General features: G+C 41.4%; 1 protein-coding gene and 1 long non-coding RNA gene across 10 annotated transcripts in view; one reads left to right on the top strand and one right to left on the bottom strand.

Moving 5' to 3' along the window:
- nhsl1b (NHS-like 1b) overlaps positions 1-20,131 on the top strand; it is a 98,069-nt gene that overhangs the window by 67,703 nt on the left and 10,235 nt on the right. For 6 of the 9 annotated variants that reach the window (XM_046372515.1, XM_046372514.1, XM_046372516.1 and 3 more), the window contains 4 exons: positions 9,827-9,979; positions 13,720-13,847; positions 16,086-16,284; positions 18,253-18,384. In XM_046372515.1, coding sequence (XP_046228471.1) covers positions 9,827-9,979; positions 13,720-13,847; positions 16,086-16,284; positions 18,253-18,384 — 612 coding nt within the window. Of the gene's footprint in view, positions 1-4,760; positions 5,557-9,826; positions 9,980-13,719; positions 13,848-16,085; positions 16,285-18,252; positions 18,385-20,131 lie in introns of those variants that run through there. The other 3 variants (XM_046372520.1, XM_046372519.1, XM_046372522.1) reach the window with 3 other exon arrangements.
- Positions 16,198-20,032, bottom strand: LOC124050222. Its single transcript, XR_006841582.1, has 3 exons — positions 19,870-20,032; positions 16,988-17,154; positions 16,198-16,405 (listed from the first exon to the last, which is right to left on the bottom strand). It is a non-coding gene; the product is annotated as an uncharacterized LOC124050222 (long non-coding RNA).

Here is a 20,131-nt window from a genome sequence, read left to right as displayed (position 1 = left end):
ATAATCATGCAAGCAAACTCCTGATGGGCCAGTTCAGAACCACCAAAAAACAAAAGTGTTGTCTGGTCAAGTCATTGACCTCTGTCTGCATTGACAGCAGTCAGCCAAATTGAGTTGTAGAATAAATGGACTGTTGTTGGGTGGTAATTGGTATGTGTGAAGGCAAACCATTGTGCATCTCTCTGCCTTAACATGTGTATGTGCATAAAGTCATTAAATGAGGTCAATCATGGGATATAAGACTGTCTGTGTGAATATATAGGTTGTTTGCATGTGTGGTGTGTGTGTGTCTGTGTGTGTGTGTGATGGAATCCCAGCTGCTTCAGTGGAGTAGGTCAGACGGAAAGACCAGGGGGATGAGGGGAGGAAGGGGTATTAATGTTACCCAGTAACCTCTGCCTGCTGACAGAAGTGCATCAGAGAAAGACAGACAGTAGGGGCCCAAATACACTACCAAACTGACACTTATAATGCAAGTTTTTCCATGTTTTATTGTAAGAGCTGGTTGACATGACGTGCTCAGTGTCGGGGTGAAACAGATAATGTCATACAGGCCAAAAAAGGCATATTCACAAACATTGTGATGTCAGACAAATGAGGCTCTGTCAAACGACATTGTACAACTGCAATAGCAGAACTACTCTGCAAAATTGTTGTGGATGGAAAAAGAGTCACTGCAATAGTTGTTGAAACTGAGCGCAGTTGTGTTCTCCATCAGTATTGCATAAATCCATGCTAATTATTCCCATGCCTGATTTGGTCTGAATGAAGCTTAAGGGGGCAAGTGAACTTACTGTGTTTGTGTGATGCGCGGGAATTTTACACCAATGTTAAAATCATTAGTGCCAGAAAAACGTTTATTACAGCTTGTTTACTCAGCCCAGCCTCTCCATCACCTCGGTTTCTGTGTGTGTGTCTGTGTTATGTGCGAGAGAGAGTTGTTTATTCAGGAGTGACTTTGAAGTTTAACTGCTTAACTGTCTTTTTACGAGTCTTGAGTGCTGTAGAGACTTGGTTTCTTCTTGTCCTTCTTTACTTTTTTCCGAACCATCTTTATGGTTCACCATCTTTAAGGTTTATCAACATCATTAAAACACAAGTCTGTTATTCTACTATTGATTTTTACTTTCACTGTGTCGATGCCATTTTGTAAAGCTGTAGAGTGGAAAAAAAGACAATAAAAACAGCAATAAAAATAGTTTGTAAAGACATTTTTTACACTTAAATATGGTTTATGATCATTATGCTATACTCCTACCTCCCCTCTCACCCGCTTACTCTCTCTTTATAGTTTATTCATGCCTTACTTTATACCCCAGAGAAGACCAAAGGGATCAGATTCCCACTGACCCATGGTGCAACACTTTCATTCACAGAGATGAAGGGGTGAAAGAAAAGGGGGGAGGGATGAGAGAGCGAGCATGTTGCTCTACATGCTATAAATTATAGATTTTCATTCACAGAAAAAGAGCGAAGGGGATGTGAAAGAGAAACATGATGTAGTGTATGTAGTTATTTATTCATTTTCAGGGTTTTTTGGTGCATTTCCTGTTTGAACCATCCAAGTCCAAGCTAGTTTGTTTCTAATAGTTTTTAATAATTTATACATTTTATTTGTCATGTGAAGTACACGCAGGGCACATTTGTTGCAAGCAGGTTTACCCTGCTGTGTCTTTTCCTTGTTTCACATTGTTTTACTTTTTCACAAAGCAAATGTTTACTTGGAATAGTTCATTGTTAGAATTTTGTAGTAAATCTGAATTTTATGAATTGAAACTAAATTTCTGATGCTACATTTCACCCATAATTGTTAAAAAAGAGAGAAAGCTTGTTTGCATGTGTTCACGTGTGATACAAATGCTTGGCCCGCCTCACCTCAATTTCCTGCTTATCACCTCCTCATAGGTTTTCTACCAATTAAGGGGGAAGGTGTCCAAGGTCAGAGCCAGAACAAGAGAATGCAAGAAAAGAAAGACAGGGTGGTAAGAGGGGAGACTAAAATCAATACAGGCCAGATTGCATTAGCAGTCATGAAAGCATTTGTGTCTAAAAGAAAGAGAGGGAAACTGTGAAGAAATGAAGAAAGCTTTGACATTAGAGGATCAGGTAGAGTTGAGGGGTTTCAGGGGTTCAGCTTAGCTGTCCCTTCTTAAGTCCAATTAGGAAAATAAAAGCTGAGACCTGTCAGATGAAGGATGAAGGGGGAGGTGTCTACATGTGTGTGTGTAGATATCAGATTCAGACACTTTGGCAATTTGAAGGGATGTTTGATAGACTATAATATTGAACAAGAGAGGGTTTTGGGGGATAGGTTGAATGATATAGCTACAGCTGGAGGGAAATTGAATGTGCATGTGTTGCTAGTTGCCTGTGCCACGCTGATGGGAGATCCAGTTGGGGTGTGAAAACCTAATGGGGAAGATGAATAAAGGAAAAGCAGTGACAAGATTAAGAGCAGGAGCTTCATCAATCCCTCTCCTTTATTATCTTTCTGCCACATGCACCTTTCAGTCTTAATAACGTCTGGTTTAACAAGACTTGTTAATTATTCACACCACTGGTTTCTCATTTTTTCTCTGGGGGTCATTGCTATTTCACGTGCACGTGCTGCTGGTTGCGTATCAAGAATAGATAATCACTTTTTCTTTCCACAGGCCACAATACTAACGAACATGTGTTAACATTTTGTTTGAATATTAACCATCGCTTGATAGTGCTATCAGTTTTATCACCAATTTAAACAATTAAATGCCTACAAAACCTCACAATTTAAGCCAGTAATAAGTATTTCTGTTAGCCATTTGAGTATTTTTCTTATCAGTTCATTATTGAAGTCCCATGAATTTAAAATAAATAAATAATTAAATTGAATATTTTAATTTTGGACTGTCACAAAGATTGCCAGTGTTTTGGTAATTGAGATTTATTAATTGCTATAACCAAGGGCTAATATGAGTATGACAGCTTGTTTATCTTGTTCATAATAATCCCTGAGTCTTCCTTCATGTGCTGCTTACAGTATGAACACATGAAAAATTGATATTGTTTGGGTTGGGGTATATGAGGGGGAGGCTTTCATTCATCACTGGGAGCAAGTGGAAGGATGTATGGACGTATGGCTGAATGAAAAGATGGTCTTAATCCTAGAGGTGGCCTAGATTCAAAGTCCTCCTTCAGCAGATTGAGTTGTTGACCTGTCTGTCACACTGTGTGTGTGTGTGTGTGTGTGTGTGTGTGTGTGTGTGTGAGTGTGTTGACACTGTGCTGAGAACAATAGGCTCTTTAATGAGTGATGCTGTTTGGAGTCGCGTCTGCATAAATGATCCTAATACTGTACGCGTGCCAAACAGTAATGAGACACAAGCCAGAGGCGGCTGACAGAACATAAAGACAAGACTTTCAGACTGATATCTTGACCTGAGATAAGCCTGCCTTTACAGTCAATCTGGAGGGTTTCATATTGCCTTGAACCTTGGTAGAAATTAGGACTGCAATTAATAATTAGTTTTATAATTGAATTTGATTATTTTCGGTTACTACCGATAATTGTTTTTGATTCATGGAACTGTTTAGTCAATAAGATGCCAAAAAAATAGTAAAAAGGTGCAAACTATCTGTCACAGCATGTATATCTTTGAGCAAGCTCGCGATACCCAACTATATATGATTTTGTATGCGCTTAAATCAGCTTGCCTGGATAAATAAATAATAGATACAGCTTATTTTGTTTGACTAACAGTCCAAAAACCAAAAATACTCATTTGCTAATGCTTTACTACATCGAAAAGCAGAAAGTCTTTACATTGGAGAACTTGGGCCAGTATAGTTTTGGCATATTTGTTCAATAAAATGCTTGTACAATACACTATTTGATTAATAGGCTAATTGTTTCAGGACTATTTCAAAGTCCATCTGGTGCTGATCAGCTTTCTACAATTATTTCAGTACTGTGATTTATGTGTAGTTTGTATTATACATTTAGAGTTCCATAACTCAAGGACAAAAGCAACCACGAGTATTGTGATTAGACCCTTACCAGCGTACAGTAGACTGATGGTAGTTAACAAATGTACACACTGACAAATTCACTTCAGAGTCACACTGAAAGGTTCAGATGACCAAGGTCTGGAGGGGAGGAGGGGAGGAGGGGGAGGGATGAGAGGGGAGACCTTTTTGCCCACAAATTCAAGGATCATTTGCAGTCCCATTCAAGGTCTTGTTACAGCCCTCCACCATCCCTCCATCCCTCACCATCACACACCCCCTCCTCTCCCCTCTTCAACCATTTGCGCTGAAAAGAAATACGGTTGGAGAAGGAGGGGGCAGCCTTGTCGGTGTGTGTGTGTGTGTGAGAGAGAGAGAGAGCGTTGTGTTTGCATGAATCTGAATGGATGTGTGCCAGAGAGAGTGTGTGTGTGATAGATTGTGAGCAGACTGGACAAAGGGAGGATTGTATGTGATCTATATTCATGTGGCACAGATTCAGTGGCCATGTGCGCACACAGCAGGCTGGGACTGATGAGAGAAAGAGGGGTTGATAGAGAACATCCAGAGGGGTGGGGGGGATTTATGTAATGGAGAAAAATGAGCACTATCTAATTTTTCAGGTTTTAGACACCATAGCTGAAAGCAAGGACAGCATTGGTGTAGTACTTTTCAGTAATGATGTGATGTTGTTTTACAAGCCATTTAATGGTACAGAATGAGATCAAACAGAATAGATCAGTGCTTCTTTGTGTTTTATTCTATCTAGTGATGTTACCTGGCATGCAGGTGGAAGTTTCATCCTCCTGAGAACTCCTAATGAGTTTCTCAGTTCAACATGTTTAAGGATGTGCAATGTTCTCCTGTTGGGGTGTCTGATAGTTTAATTAGATGCGCAAATATTCCCCAGATGTGCTTGCCATCGCAGTTCAAAGCGGCAGAATATGAAAAGTGAGGAAATGAAAACAAGGGAAAGAAAGATGGAATGAAATAAGAATTGTCCTTTGCAGCATAATAGCAAGCATGTGTCTGTTCTTTCCAATAAAGCATGTTTAACTTTCAGCTATGTTTTGAATCCTGCAGAGATGGAAAGAAAAAAGAGAAGAGTGTAGAGAGAGAGAGAGAGAGAGAGAAGGACAGCGCGAGAGAACAACTGATGATGAGAAATGAAGGGAGAGGCAGCCAGAACTCCTTGGTAACCAAAGCACAGAGGAACAGAGGGGCCGGTCCTACACCCCTCCTGCTGTGTGTGTGTGTGTGTGTGTCTCCGAGGACTGGACTGCCTGAGGGAGGAGTGGTGGATCGGGGTGTGTGTTTAGAGAGAGAGATAGGAGTAGAAGCTCATTGTCAGCATAGTAGACGCTCACACACACTCTTAGCCAAGCTGCCGTGTAGTGAGAATGAAAGTGGAGGACACCCTGGCTTTTCTCTCTCATATTCCTGGGATTCGTCAGGTTTTTTGTGCCTTACAAGGGCAGTTTTTTTAGAGAGAGAGACATACACCTTCAGTTGGAATAATGGTGTTTATCGGGACCTCGCTAAAATCTGTGATTAAATACTTCAAAAGGAAGGGTAAGATATATTTACTCCTCTTCTATATTGACATATTAATGCATCACATGAGTTTGAATGTCATGTGAAAACCAGAACGAATGAACAGCAGTTAACTAGAATTTGTACTGTTCTGCATGTGTCTCAATTTCCTGCAGTTTTCCGTTTGTTTCAGCTAAGTTAAAAAAGCCATTTTAAACTGCTTCATTAAAGCTTGTCTGTCCCAGAAGTGGATACACATGAGCTTTAATGATTTATCTACAATTTTATTAAAACTACCGGTTTTCCTGTTGGTATAGCTTCACTGCTGCCTCTGCTGAGCTCAGACACAACCCTCTGTTGAACTCTGTTACCAGGTAACCACCGGGTCAAGACTTCACAAAGCTGACAACTATTTCTACTAAATGACCCAGTGGTGTTTGTGAAGGTGGCAGCTGGAAGCACTTAAAATCACAGCTACTCTATTAGAAATAAATTGATCCTTCTTGAAACAGTTTGAAGGTTTTTTTTAAATGTTTATGTGGTACTAAATGTTTCAGTTGATTTGAGCTTGATATCAAACTTTTCAAGGTCTGTGTGCTATGCATGTACAGTAGATTATGGTCAGGAGGAATTAGTCAGTGCTCCAACGCTATTATTTTATCAGTGGCTGTGTATTATGCTTGTGAGGATGTGTCATGCAGGACAAGCTGCTTGTCTCAGCTCTTATCTCAGGTGTATTTGTTGTGTGTGTGTGTGTGTGTGAGAGAGAGAGAGACACACACATGGCTCACATGATGTGGTTAATCATTAGCTCAGCGTTTTTGTGCTTGTCACATCTTAACTTGCCGTCTTGCACATGGCTGCACTTTGCTGTTGATCTCAGCTCCCTGTAGTTCCAGAGGATAATGAGCTCCACACTGAGACTCATGCGTTCAGCTTTATCGTAGTATCAGGCATGCACAACCTTTTTTTTTTTTTTTTTAACTTACTAAGAGGAACAAGTAGAACTACAAATTAATTTATTTAATTTGTTTAAAACTGTCCCTTGACTTTCTGTTAAATGAATATCGAGAAGACCTGTGAAAAGGCACATTCTCCAAAATAACTGTTAACTAAGATGATTTTACACTCTTGCAAACATATTATTGACATTGTTATACCTCAGAAGCCTTTGCCGACTCTTACAAAACAGAGAAAACTGTATTATGCATAAAAGTCAGCCCTCCATTGGCTGGTGGGTGATTGAGGACTCGGTTCAGGATTAACAGCAATATTGTCAATAAGATTTGAATGCTGTTATTGATGCTGGTGTGTGTGTGTGTGTGTGTGTGTGTACATACAGATGCATTTCCCAAGGATTCCTGTATGGAGCCTTTAGCTGTGATGCACCTTAAAGCCTGTTTGTGTTTTTCAGAGTTTTCAGTAGCCTGTTTGCCCTGTTGGTTAATGTGTGCAGGGAGAACAGGGATGTCAGTGGACAGAGGGATTAGTAGACTTCTGAAAGACTTTCGCGCCACAGTCCTGTTTGTGTATGTGTGTGTGTGTGTGTTGAGTGGTATTGTAGTACTAAGAAGCCTGATGTGGAGACTGATGCAGAGGGACAATACAGGCTTTGTGTCTTTAGTCCCCATGTCCTTGGTCTCCTCCTCTATAGCCTGGCTGAGGTCTATTCAAACCCCATGGTCAGAAAAGAGGGTGGGGGAGGGTTACCTGTGCTGAATGGGTGTTGGAGAACAAGAAATTTGGGTTTCATAAAAAATTGAGTATATAAAACCCTTATTTAGCCAGACGAGCTGTCTTAAAGATGCGTTGTTTCACAGCTGCCTTGTTCATAGATATCTTGTGACGGTTTGGGTGCCTACTAGCCTGTTTTTCACTTTTCAAATTGCCACTGAGCTGTATGTGAGTCTGTTTGCGGTCTCTTGGTCTCTGGTCTACAGACTTGTGGTCAGTGGAGTTTTGCCTCGTGATGTATTTTATTGATTATTTCGACTGTGCATGTGTAACCACATGTGTGGACAATCACAGTGACACAGCATTTACATATACACACTATTTAGAAGTTTGCACCAATCACACACCCTCATATAATTTGGACATTTAACAAAACATGGGTGGTTTCATTGATCCCCTTTAAGGTATGAAATGTGGCTGTCTTCAAACATTCACAAATAGTTTCTAATATTTGTTTAAATTACTTGGTGTCACAGATAGGTATAATTGTAAGAGGTTTATTCAGATGAAACAGCAACCTACACACATACTTGCATTGCTGTTGTTCCTATTTCTGCTGCCTGTCTTGTTCTAGTGTGTCACACCTTGATCACATGGTTGTTATAGTTTAAAGCAAACAAGCACTGTTGAACCCAGACTGTCTATGTGTGGTATTTTTACTCTTGTGACTGAGCATGCAACACCTGCAGGTTTTAAGGTAGCAGTAATATTAAGAAGAGAAAGGGGAGATTTGTAAATGAAGGGGAAAAGGTGTGAGTGATAGAGAGATAGAGTGAGTGGGACATGAATAAATACAACGACCTCTCCTATGCTGGAGAAGCAGTTAGCGGCATTCCTCGATGAAGTGTAGAGACAGACGTTAAGGAGCCGCTGGTCGCTGGCAGCAGCGGGATTTAGCACACTGGACAGTCCTATTAAAACTGCATTCACCTGCTGTACTCTTTCAGTTGTGGATCTCCTGTTATCACATATGAGCAAAGAAAGAAAGAAAGGCTTTTAAAATGTTGCCCATCAGACGTTATCTGTATATCAGAGCAGTTACACACTGTCTCACACCTTCTCAACAGACCAATTTGCAATTGGATGACCCCACCCTATACCTCTACCTTGGAGGCCTTCTGTCCTCCCCCGACATACATACTCAGACACTTACTACGCATCCTGCTATAGGTAATTAGCACCTGTGAAAAAGCAGTCAAACAAAAACAGTCCACACACTTCCAGCCCCTTTCTTGATCCGTCCCCCTTCCTTCTGGCTCCTCCACACATCTCCCCCAGTCCTCGTGAGATGGACATGTTGTGATGGTCAGGCCAGAAACAAACAGATAGCAGTGATAACTAATATGTGGCTAAATGGAGATAGTGCTACATCCCCGATCACCAATCTTGGATTGGATACGCTCACTTGGTAAGCCTTTCGTTTGGGAAATCTGTGTGTGTCTGCGCGTGCATGTTGATATTTACGTGTTACACCTCGATCACATGGTTGTTATAATTTAAAGCAAACAAGCACTGTTGAACCCAGGCTGTCTATGCGGTGTATTTGTACTCTTATGACTGAGGATGCAATACCTGTAGGTTTTAAGGTAGCAGTTTTTAGAGAGAATGACCCGTGTGTGTGTGCTTGTTAATATTTACACTTTAGTTATTTTGCTGAAACTTGTATTCCTTACGAATGCAGTGTGGGAATAAACTTTAATTCCTGGACCATCTGCACTGCAAGCTGCCAACAGCTGCAATGGAAACAAGGAGCAGTGCCATAATGTCTGGTTAACACGTCTTTGATGATGTCTGACTAAGAGAAGTGCTCAGTCAGACATCATCAAGGAAAGTTAGAAAGGACACAAAGAACCCAGAAAAAGTGCTGTTTTTTCTGTTTCAGCTGTGTATGTTCATGTCCTTTTTAAATGGTCCTCAGATCTAGCTAGTTGTTAAATGAAAGCTGGATGCTACTGTGTGCTGTTTGTGGTTTTTGTTGTATTGCCTTATTATTTGTCTAAAGGGTTTCTATAGCACATTCACTTGGTCAAAAGTTGTCTTCTATGAGTTCTCAGTTTCCTGTTAAATTTTTTTTTATTTTTAATTGGGCTGGATATCATCTTCTTAGTGCTTTCCCTCCAACTTACTTTTCATCCTTTCTCTTCCTCGGACTTGAGTGGCCAAGTGTGTGATGTCTCAGATATGTGTTGTGTTGTGTGGAGTCTCACACCTTGATGCAAAGCACCCCCCCCCACCCCCGCCTTCCTTTTTCTCCACCAAATGTAAACAAACCCAAACCCCTCAGTAGCCGGTATACATGTACACATGCAGAGGACTTTCCAGTCCAAAGTTTACTGTTTTCAAACAGTTAATCATAGAATTAGTGACCTAATTTTTGTTTGAAAAAAAAAAACTTACATTCTCTAACACTAATTTGTGTTATTTATTGTTTTCTTTCCAGTTTCAAACACATTACTGTTCTTAAAGAGATGATCTAGTTAAGGATCCTTCAGGAGATCCACTAGGGTCAACAAAATTGGAAATAAAACTAAAAAATAAAGCTAAATTCCATAACCTGATCTGCATTTCTTTACAGCGGTGTCTAACTTGGACGAGGAGAGCAAGTGGACGGTTCATTACACGGCGCCATGGCACCAGCAGGAGAACGTCTTCCTACCAGGCAGCAGGCCGCCCTGTGTAGAAGACCTCCACCGTCAGGCCAAAGTCAACCTCAAGACCACTCTGCGAGGTAAGAATAATTCGAAATGGACCACTTCAGAGAGTCTGACAGGATCCAGCGTGACCATAGACATTATCAGGGTCAGCCAGAGTCACACGGAGAAGGTGATTACCATGTGTTCGCATTGTTTTACAAAAATAAAAAAATTCTAGGAACATATGAGGGGAAACTTAACTTCCACAGCCACCCACACATGGAAATCTCATCAGTGACATATAGTTTGTAAAACAACCTTCAAGTTGCAACTCAGTTGGTTAAATGTTAAAAGCATTTTTTAGGATTTTTGTGGTTTTAGCTACTGTAAAGGGAGATAAATACTTCATTGGAATGCTCCAGTGCTAGAATAGCATTAGGTAAAGTATTACTTGTATATTCTCTTTCAAAATAAACATGAATCTTGAATGAAAACTTGAAACATAGTAATGATCAAAACAAACATTAGAAAAGCTTGGTTGTCAGTGAAGGTATTGAGCACTGACAGTCAATCCTCAGATTATTTTCTTGATGAACAAAAAATATCCATTGAAATTTCTCAGAAAATACTTGATATGTCTTGTTTAGTCTGACAAACAGTTTCAAGCCCAAAGAGATTCAATGTACAGTCATATAAAACAGATACATGTTGACATTTGAGAAGTTGGAACCAGAGAATTTCATTTCATGCCATTCTTGCTTAAAATGTGACCATGGCCATTAGACCTATTGATCGTTAACATCCATAAAAGCCAAACCAACCAAAAATACTAACAATGTCAAATCTCACTAGTGGAAGTACCATTCATCACACTTGATATTACGGCAAGGTAAAGACCAGCTGTGTTTGTCCACTGCACTGTAAAAATGTCCAAACCAGTCATTTGTGTTCAACAATTCAACAGCATGAGATCAGACACAGCCTTGTTGCCATACAAACAAACACTGGGCGTGAAGTCACAGCAAAGTGACAACTACAATATTCTAACAACTTTCCCAGAATAGGAGGTGGGAATACCAGTTAATGCTGAAAGTTGGTGGGAAACTTTTATTTCCCAGATAACAATTTGCATGGCAGGCGTGAGAAGAAGCCTGGAAGTGTGTGTATCGGGGTGAGTGTTTGTGTGGCTATGGGAAGGTGTGTTACAGTATGGCTTTTTGTTTACCTGCCAGGGTGGCCTTGAGTATCAGCAGATAAAAAACAGGCTGATAAAGAAAGATAAACAGGGAGCGACTGGTTGTAACCCGATGCTTATGGTGGTGTGTAAGACATTAGTCACCTGCTTAACACACACTGTAGGTTTTCTTTGTCCTTCCCATTGTTTGACCCCTGTCCTGCTTCATACCACTTCCTGCAATATTGATGTTGCTATGTACGCAAACACCACCTGGGAGGTTGCATAAATTCAGATACCCCCTTCCTTCTGTCAACGTCCTATCATTCTGTCAGCACCACACATCCCCAGGGGTCCTAAATGAAAGACAACAGGTGTCCACTGACAGCACCTGTGCTGCCCAGTCGACTCTTCACATTTGGTTTTAGCTCTTTATATCCTTGTTTAGTCCCAGACAGTTGAGAGGGGAGGCTACACACCAGTCATAAGGAAATAAATGTGGTGTATTAACATTTTTTTTAAAATATTAATAGCAAATACATCAATACAGATATGTCTGCATCAATTGAACTTCCATAATTTACATTTATAATAGTAATAACTTTGCATTTTAATTTAGAGGTCATATCAGGAGGTTAAATCCCTGCTTTCGTGCACATGTAGCCAGTCACTAAATCCAGTGCCACCAGCGTGAGAATAACAAGGTACATGAGTCCCGCTTTCTGCTCTGCAAAGCAGAATAATCAATAGTCAGTCAGATGGCAATGTTCATCAGCGCCCTCGTCCCTTTCACGTGCTCACATGGGCTTCAGCTTGTGTTTTTGTGGTTCTGCTTTTGCAGGCAAGTTACAGAAAACGTGCCAAAGGGTCGAAATACATCAGGGAGGTTATGTAACAGTTGTATGATTATTGTCAATAATATCCCAACATAGAAAATCAAAGGCAGCTCCCCTCAGCTTTACAGAACCTTAATGAGAAGTTGCTTGAGACGTGGCCTAGAGGTTGGAGAAGCGGCTTGTGATTGATCCAACCACCAGAGTGGAGGGAAAAACTTGGGTGTGGTGGAGTGATTAATAGCCAGCCGAGGTGCCCTTGAGCAAGGCAGTTAACCCCCAAATTGCTGCATGGCCTGACACACAACTCCAAGGGAATAAATGATGGTGTTGTTTCATGACTGTTTGCTTTGTTAATGAGCAGCTGTTTGCTAACAAGTTTGCCATTTTAACTTTAAAAGACGTTGTATGTGAGTGCTGTTTACAACTTGTTTGTGGGACCCCCAAGTGGCCCGAACACATTAGCTAATGCTAATATATGGCAGCATGAACACCAAAGGAGACACAGGAAATGTCACTAATAACAGGATGTTTTATTACATCTTATTCATAGTTTTCTATATATTATACTGCCACTTGACTGTCTTTTGTGCATCTTTTGATGGATATCTGTAGCACTAAAACTACAGTGTTTAGATTATTAGAAGTTATAAATATGATTGACGTGCTACTGCACACAGATGTACTGTGTTTATGACATTATATAAATTATATTATTTTTGTCCTTAAGTATTATTTTGCTTTTCCTATCTCATGTCACTTACTGGTCCCCTCCCTTTAATTCTGCCTAGCAACAAGCAGCACTCAGCTCATCAACGCTTATTTATTTTTAACAAACGTCCCCAATCACGCAACACCAATCATCGTAACAGCGCTGCTCTCCATCATCATCCTCATTATCATCCTTGTACTTTCTAAATCCCTTCTTCCACACCGCTACCACATCAGCTTGTTGTTACAGTAGCTACCTTTGCCAACCCCATTAGGATCCATTAACTGACAGTATTATACATGCACCAGTGTGTCCGTCCACAGAGACAGGCTGTAATTAGCTATGGATGGCACATAAAAGGGATCAAAGGCGGCATCATCGCGGTGCCAGGCCGGGAGTGATGTGCTTCAGTTCTCTTGTCATTCAGCAAGAGGGATTTTGATTGTGCATCTTAGACTGAACAAATGCAAAATAAAAGACCAGGAAGGTTTTTACAGTTTTATGTATCAGGGATAATATGTAGACAAAGACAATAGAGACATGCTTGTCAGTTGATAGCTTACTGATGTTGCACAGAAGGACATATTTATATTTTGTCTTAATGGTGTTTGAATAAAAATGTGCAAGGTTTTTCCTCACGGCAAACAGACGCAAAACCCTTTACCGTGTGTATAGATGAGGCTTTAGCTGAAGTATTATGTGAATATAATGAGCTATTAAAAGACGAGACAAAGGATGCAGTAGTAGATGTTTGCAGAGAGAGATGATGTGTTAAATGCCCCCTGAGAGGGACGGGGGGGCTTCTGGAGAGCGGGACAGTTCTGCCATCTGTGTGTGACAGACTGAAACTGATACTCCCTCCTCTGGTTACTCACACACACACTCATTTATAAAGTCTCTTCCCTTCACACATTGACATACACACACATACACTCACATACATCATAGCCCATCACAGCAGGTGGTGAGGAGAAGAGGTGTGAGCAGCACTTGGCAGCGCCCAGCAGGGACCACACTCACGTGACTGACACATTGACAAAGATCTGTAGATCAGTACAATCCAGTCCTTTTCTTCTTGTCTGTGTAACATGTTTTCTGTTTTTGCCTGTTCTGCAGAATGTGACAAGTTGAGAAAAGATGGTTTCCGGAGCTCTCAGTACTACTCGCAGGGTCCCACCTTTTCTGACCCCACACAGTCCACCAGCAGCCTGCAGGACGATGAGGATGATGACAATGATAAGAAGGTACACAAACGCACATTAATACACCCAGGTGTGACCATTGTTACGTTTTGAGCACATACAAATTCAGTAAGTGTGTGCAAAGCAGCGTTTTGTAAATGAGTGCTGATTAAGCAGCATGGCAACTGACCTCCAGTGATTTTTAACAGTGTCAGTCTACCCTCTAGTGGTCACACACGAAAATGTACCCTTTGCTCAGTCTAAGTTTATTTGAGTTGCTTCTGTAGCTCTCCCTGTCTCCCTGTCTTTATTTTCTTATCTACTGTGCTAATTAGTAACACCAGATAAACTTTACTGATAAATCTTTATTAGGAGTAATGTTACAGTGAGAATTAGCACTAAGCTAACACTGACATCAAAAAGTAGAGGTGACTCACGTGTTTAACTCACGCCGTTTTATTTTCATTCCTGTTATTTTATTTTCTGACCTGTCGTTATTTTTCAGGCAGAGCTAAATACACAGAGAGAATAAACACTTGCCGGTGTTTGTCTTTTGTCCATTACACTTGTCTTTCTTCTACACTGGGTGGCGCTGTTGTTTGTCCAGTGCTACAGTGCTTTAATTTCAGGAGGGTGATACAATTCAGAGAGACAGAGATGAAGGAAAGAGACAATGAGGGTGAAATAAAAACTATAGAATTAATTGCTCTTTCTACTGGCAGACCATTTTGAGTGAAGTGTTAATGGTCTGATAGCTAGATATGCCTCCTCTCCTCTTCTCATTTTTATTTGTCACACACTGCAATATGAGTGAAAGTTTCTTTCTTTGTTATTATCAGGGTCTCCTTTGTCTTCCGGAGGCCCTCGATGGCACCCACTAGTTTCATGCCTGCCTCGACCCTTGACCTTCATAACATGTTGTTGTCTTTCCAAACTGTCGACTCTCATCTCTCGTTATGTGTCTTTCTACTTTCTTCTCCCTCGCCATACCCCTCTTCAACCCAAACCAATCACCTCCTCCTGGTTGTCTCCCTCCCTCTTTCCTATTCACCGCTGTTTGTCTCCCTTCCCCTCTCTTCCCCGTCACTTCCTGTTGTCCTGAGGCCAGTGAGCATAACTTTTCCTGACAGCAGCCTCAAAAGGAGAAACAGGGTTCATGGTTTAGTCACAATGATGCAAAATAACAAGCCATGCTCTCCACCAAACTATTGCTCAGATCCTTTCTTTACACCGCCCATTGCCTTCCCCCTTTTATCCATCCATCCATGCAGGGTTTGTATGAAAGCACTAATAGCCATCTTTTCTAGCCAGTCTGATGTTTGCGATTGTCAGGACAAACAGTAATGGACATAGGGAATGATACCTGGATGTATTTGGTAAATTCTGGACAACTTTATTCTAGCAATTTTCTATCTCTGATTAAGGAAATCACACAGAGGATTTCCTGTTGTTTTTTTCCACGGTGGAAAGATGCTCATGTTCTTCCAGATGCAGCCAGGCAAATTTTGGGTGAAAGTCTGCATGTATAACTGATCTACCATCAAAACAGTTTGGGATTATTTGTTGCCTTCTGTTGACTAACAGCTCAATCTCAAGCCTGGACGTTGGAGTTTCTCTGCAGTAAATGCTACTTCAGGACTGAGAATCCTTTCCTGTGTGTGAACAGAGTTTAATGCATGAGTGGCTCTCCTTCTCTCTCTCTCTCTTTGCCCTCGCTGTTGCTCTGTTGCTTTTATTCTGCCATCTCCAGTCGCTCCTGATAGATGTTTGTGTGTGTGAGTGTTTCCATAGGTGTTTGATTGCTGGTGAAACATGTTTACAGCACCGCAAGTTACTAAAGGTCACAGCAGTGCAATATATTAATGTCTCTTTGTGAGTGTCCATATATCCCTTACAGTCTGTCAGCTATAGTTTTGGACAATTGAACTCTATTCCATTCACACTTGCATTTTCTTCTGATGTTTTTCTTCATCCGTCACTTCTGGGCTTTCAGTGACAAAAACTGTTCCATAACCTTTCATTACTGTGCATCGTAGTTCACGTCTGTCACTCCCTTTTTCTGCCTCGTCTCTCCGCCTACCTCTGCATTTGGCTGTCTTCCAACAACCTATTGGAAGTTACCTATTGCTGTTATTCTCTTTTTGATTTTTTTGTTTCTATTATCTCTCTCTCCCCTCTGTCCTGTCTCCTCTCCTCTCTTTCAACTTTCCTGTTTTCCTGACTCTTTCCATTGTCTTTCCCCTCCTTTTGCTCCACGTCATGTTTTATGTTTTGTTAACCCATTGTTCCTTCCTTATCTAGTCCACAGCGTCATCGACAGAGGACAACAAATCTCAGCTCTCCATGAGGCCCCAGACCCCGCAGGGTGAAGGAGGGGAGGGGTCTGAGGTTGACGGACAGGTGGCATGGAGCAAAGGCACACCCCTCCCCACCCCAGAGGAGAAGATGAGGCAGACAGCTAAGGCCGTGCCCACAGACATAGTTGCCATCAACGTCACAGGTATGACATTTTGGCAACTGCAGTCATCTTTGTTCCCACCTCTCAACCACTAGCAGGCAGCGACCAGTCCCCCCTCCGTGTAGTCTATGGAACACAAGCATCCTGGTCCTTGGGTTCCATACTGAATAGCAACACGAAAAGGATTTAAATAATTTCAGTGCCATAAAAACATCTGCTCATCTAAATCTCGGTAAAGCAGCAAGAAAGGGAACGAGCCAAACAAGCAAAATGTCAGTCTATTCCTTTAATCAACCCTCTGTGGCTAAGTGAATATAGAATAATCAATTACTGTATCCACTCATCCACAGAGGAAAAAACTGTATGTGTCAGTCATGGATGTCTGCCTCTCCCCTGTACCTCTGTGTACATTCTCCCCTTCCTTCATGCTCCTTGGAGACTGACCTTCACCTTCCTTTAAGTGTGTGTGAGCGAGCATTTGTGTGTGACAATCGCTTGACAGCTTATCCAAGGGTCAAGGCTTTTCAGTCACTTTATGTCAGATCACGGGGTGTCTGACAGACAAACGCTCGCACACAGCAAAACGTGTGGGTGCAATTCCCCTGCTGGCAAGTCAGATTTTTCAGCGTGATCTGACACATACAAGCCAAAACATACATGTCGATATAACATCTCATGTAGGCAGTTCTGATGATATATTACAATCTAGCTTGTCTGATCGTTCACACATTAGACATAAACTCACATCAGACAGGTATCTCGTGTTTGCAAAAATTTCAGTTCAGTAACTGAATTTTGCTGTTGTCATGGCCAATATAACTGGGATCCCATCATCCTTTACACACTCGGTGCTTAATGTGGTCCCACGCCACACAAATCACTGTTGACTTCATCTCTTGCCACTTTAGATTACTGAAAAAGACAGAGCAAAACACAGAGACACAAAGGGAGATCAGGGATTTTTCTGTCGCACTGAGGATGAGTGTGATAGACACTATCTGCCCTCATATCAGTATCTTTTCCCTGACGCCTGCAGGCTGTCACCAGCTCGCCAAATGCCAGCAAGAGGAGCACTTCCTAGTGAGATATTGCTCTTCCTTCACAGTAACTGGACAGAGTGAGAAGGATATTGAGAAAAATGAAAGATTGTGTGTGTGCTTGCCCCACCTCATATTCCTCCTGTGCATGCGTGTTTTTACGATAAGAGCATGCACTCTTCATCTCACGTCTCACATGTATGTTTACACTTAAGTAACTTATATTCAGGTTTGGGAATTAACACAAATCATCAGCCTAACCAGACTCTTTTTGATCAGCCAGTGCTTCACTTATTTTCTGCTCCTGATGATTAAACTTGGCTAGTAAATGAATGAAAATGGCTGACAAATTAATTGGTTTTAAGTCAAATTGGCTGGTGGATGAAAATGTTAAAGGGTCAGTTCACCCAAATGACCAGAAAAAAAAAATTCATTTTGCTTTGTGGCATCATGCAATATCAGTATCTTTAGTTGTATTAAGATTTTTTTTTTAACTCCCAAATACTGATATCTTTACCTGTTTAAACGTCTGCTATCAGTCTTGTTATAGTTTTAAGCAGAACTACTTTTAATCCATGTGAAAAGTGGTGCATATCTGCATAATCCTATGCATCAATCCTGTGAATTTATACAGATAAGAGAGACAAAATGTAACAAAAATAAAATGTCAAAAGTTCTGGTGCACTTGCATCATAGTGGGGATGGCACCAGAACACATAAAAGATGTGTAACTCAAAAACCAAAACTAGCTGCATGGCCAGATACCACTAGAGGGAGGTGAGATTTATTTATCTATTGTGTGGTACAGTTTGGTTGAACTGACCTTTTGGATTTCTTGCCCTGCTGATGTTGCATGTTCAACTTAAAAACAAAAAAAAGCCTTCTGCATGTTGTAAAGTTTGTTCCTTCCGACTAACCGACTTCTGTTTGCCTGTGTGTCCGCCTGCATTGCTCTCGCCCTCCCGGCTACCAGGGGCAGTGTTTGACCGTCAGGCGAGCATCCGGCGCTCCCTCATTAACACTGACACCGTGTCCCGTCGGCCCAAGAAGGTCAAACGCAGAAAGACTATATCAGGGCTGCCTGACAACATCAACCAGGAGCTAGGTATGGATCACTGTGGAGCACTGTGTTGTGCTCTACTGTCCACAGACCTGTACCAACACTGTGGACAAGCATCCCTCCGTCTTTCAGTATTTCCTCTAACCATACTCTCTATCGATGTATGCTTTCACAGAGCATAATCATAGACTATAAATTCACTGACCCCTCCAGTGTTGTCCTGAGTAAGTCATACTGAAGAGGAGAAAATGACACATGCAAATCCACAGTGTTGGATCAAGGCCCTGCAGTTGTTCAGTCTTTCCCTGTTTTAGTTCTAGTGGCCTCATTTGTTCTCTTGAATCCACAGCCAAGAACCAGTTATGAAATCCTTTTCAGTAATTTTGTGGTTCTAATTTTGCCCTTTTTCCTTCTCTAGAAACTTTTGCTTTCATAGAATCTCATTTTAGACTTTGCCTGTTGGAAAAATATGTCACACAGGGGAATTTAAGAGCAAAGTTTGCTTACAAATGCTTTTACAATACACATTGTGCCGTATTCATTCAAGGTCAACTTTCTCAAGTCCTTTTTCTGTGAAATGTGTGTGTTAATTGTGCTCCTGTGTTTGTGCCTTAATCCTGGGGCCGCGCTGCTAATCTTAGTACGTGTCCCATAAGTGTCTTACTTACCAACATGTAATAATAAAATAATAAAACACACACACCCCTCATTTTCAGAGCGTGTGATCCTCAAACCCTCCAAGCAGACGAGGGTTAAATATCAAATATGAAGGTTCGGAGGTCCCTTACCATTAGTTAGTAATCAGAGCTGGGTGTTAACTAAGCACTAAGCTTACTAAGCTGACAGTGTGCTGTGCTGACAGCACCACATGGCTGATGTTTATTTACACATCTCTGAGCTGTAAGATGACAGCAGTGTTAAAGAAGAATGTCATTTCTCTGTGCGATGAGATCACCAAAGCTGATAGGAAAAGAGCTTTACAGTATGGTTAGTGCCCAGCTGACGACAGCCTCTGAATGTCATGATTACTGGTCCAGGATAATTGTCCCAGTGGTTCATCCCTCCCTCTCCCATGCACTAGCGCTGCCTGCAAAAGTAGACCTGCAGCTTAATCTATCGCAGTAGCAGCAGCAGCAGCCAAGCTGTCACTCCAGCTTTTAGCGAAGGAGGGAGAGAGTGTATGTGTGGTTTAGAGAGAGCGATACAGGGGAGCGAGAAGAAAGGACGCACAAGAGTGTATGTTCTGGGATACGAGCATCAACAGGAGAGCCACCACAGATGGGAGACAAACTAGATATCTCTTATTCTACAACTCATTCTTCAGATTGTTTGTTTTCCAGTCGGTATGTTTGGTGTGTGTGTGTGTGTGTTTTTGTGATATCTGCATTTCTGTGTCCTTGTCTCTCTCTGCCTGTACATTCTGTATGTTCTGTCCTGTGTGACAGTGCATGACAGCATTGTGTGCTTGCACATGTGTCTTTTATGTGTGTTTATGTTCATGTATGTGTTTGTTTGTTGGCTGCCTCATACCTTACCAGTCCTGGACCTCAGAGGACTATTTGCTTTTCTGTCAGACTGAGACAGAGCCAGAATAGGAGAGGAAGCAGAGTCTTTCTGTCTTTCCTCATATCCTTTCCTGCTTATTGAAAAAAAACAGAAGTTATTAACGCATGAGACACGGTTACAGCAAATCAAATTAATTAGCATCCCCGTGACCACAGTTCATGACAGTACAGCCAAAGGAGCAGAAGGCTTTATGGCTGAAGAAGTTATAGACAGGGAAGAGAAGGGT

The sequence above is a fragment of the Scatophagus argus genome, chromosome 19 (assembly GCF_020382885.2).
Source record: "Scatophagus argus isolate fScaArg1 chromosome 19, fScaArg1.pri, whole genome shotgun sequence".
Classification (NCBI taxonomy): Eukaryota; Metazoa; Chordata; class Actinopteri; family Scatophagidae; genus Scatophagus; species Scatophagus argus.
This window is presented reverse-complemented; position numbering and strand designations above follow the sequence as displayed.